The sequence below is a fragment of the Grammomys surdaster genome, unplaced genomic scaffold, assembly GCF_004785775.1.
Source record: "Grammomys surdaster isolate TR1022 unplaced genomic scaffold, NIH_TR_1.0 66, whole genome shotgun sequence".
NCBI classification, from domain to species: domain Eukaryota; kingdom Metazoa; phylum Chordata; class Mammalia; order Rodentia; family Muridae; genus Grammomys; species Grammomys surdaster.
The window spans coordinates 14,596,072-14,596,692 of NW_021604568.1; the positions used below are offsets into that span (position 1 = coordinate 14,596,072).

General features: G+C 46.5%; 1 protein-coding gene across 1 annotated transcript in view; it reads right to left on the reverse strand.

The window, feature by feature from the left end:
* The window catches only part of LOC114628490 (guanylate cyclase 2G), a 37,921-nt gene that overhangs the window by 30,619 nt on the left and 6,681 nt on the right, over nucleotides 1–621 (reverse strand). The window contains exons 4-5 of the mRNA XM_028776375.1: nucleotides 615–621; nucleotides 413–441 (exon numbers count right to left, since the gene is read on the reverse strand). The exon at nucleotides 615–621 is cut by the window's right edge and continues 150 nt beyond it. Coding sequence (XP_028632208.1) covers nucleotides 413–441; nucleotides 615–621 — 36 coding nt within the window. The remainder of the gene's footprint in view (nucleotides 1–412; nucleotides 442–614) is intronic.

Below are 621 nucleotides of genomic sequence, written 5' to 3' on the forward strand. Positions count from 1 at the left end.
CACACGTGCACACCCCCACACATATATACACATACATACACACACATGCACACACACACCGTAATCACGCTTGGGTCTACAGTCTGACCCTCATTCCTCATCAAGCCCCTGTCTTCAGTTTCTCAGCTTGGCCTCAAAGTGGAAGTAGCTTCCCCTCATGCCAGTAAATTCTGCCATGTTGCTCTTTGTCTGTTCATAGTCGTGTTCCCACTGGCTGATGTGCCCTCTCATGACTGTCTGCCCTCACATAGCCCATCTGCTTGCCTGACCTCTGCTGCTCCCTGTTTGACTGTTTCGTCCTGACTAATAGTCTCGTCATCTTCCTGACAAAGGCCATCAGCATAGTCTGAGGTTCCGTTAGCATCTCTTCTGCTATGTCAACATAGTGTATTGTCCCACTCAAGGCCATAACTTGGAAGGTAGATGCCACTGAGGATTCCAGTTCATGTTTGAGGAAACCTAGCTATGAGGAAATTAGGTTATTTACTCAAAGACTCCACAGTTAGTAAATAGCAATGGCCGGTAGCTTTCGATCCCATAATTCTGACTCCTCTGTGGTCACGGGTATGGATATCACACAAGAACATCACACACTACTGTTTATTTTAGGCTATGGAAGAT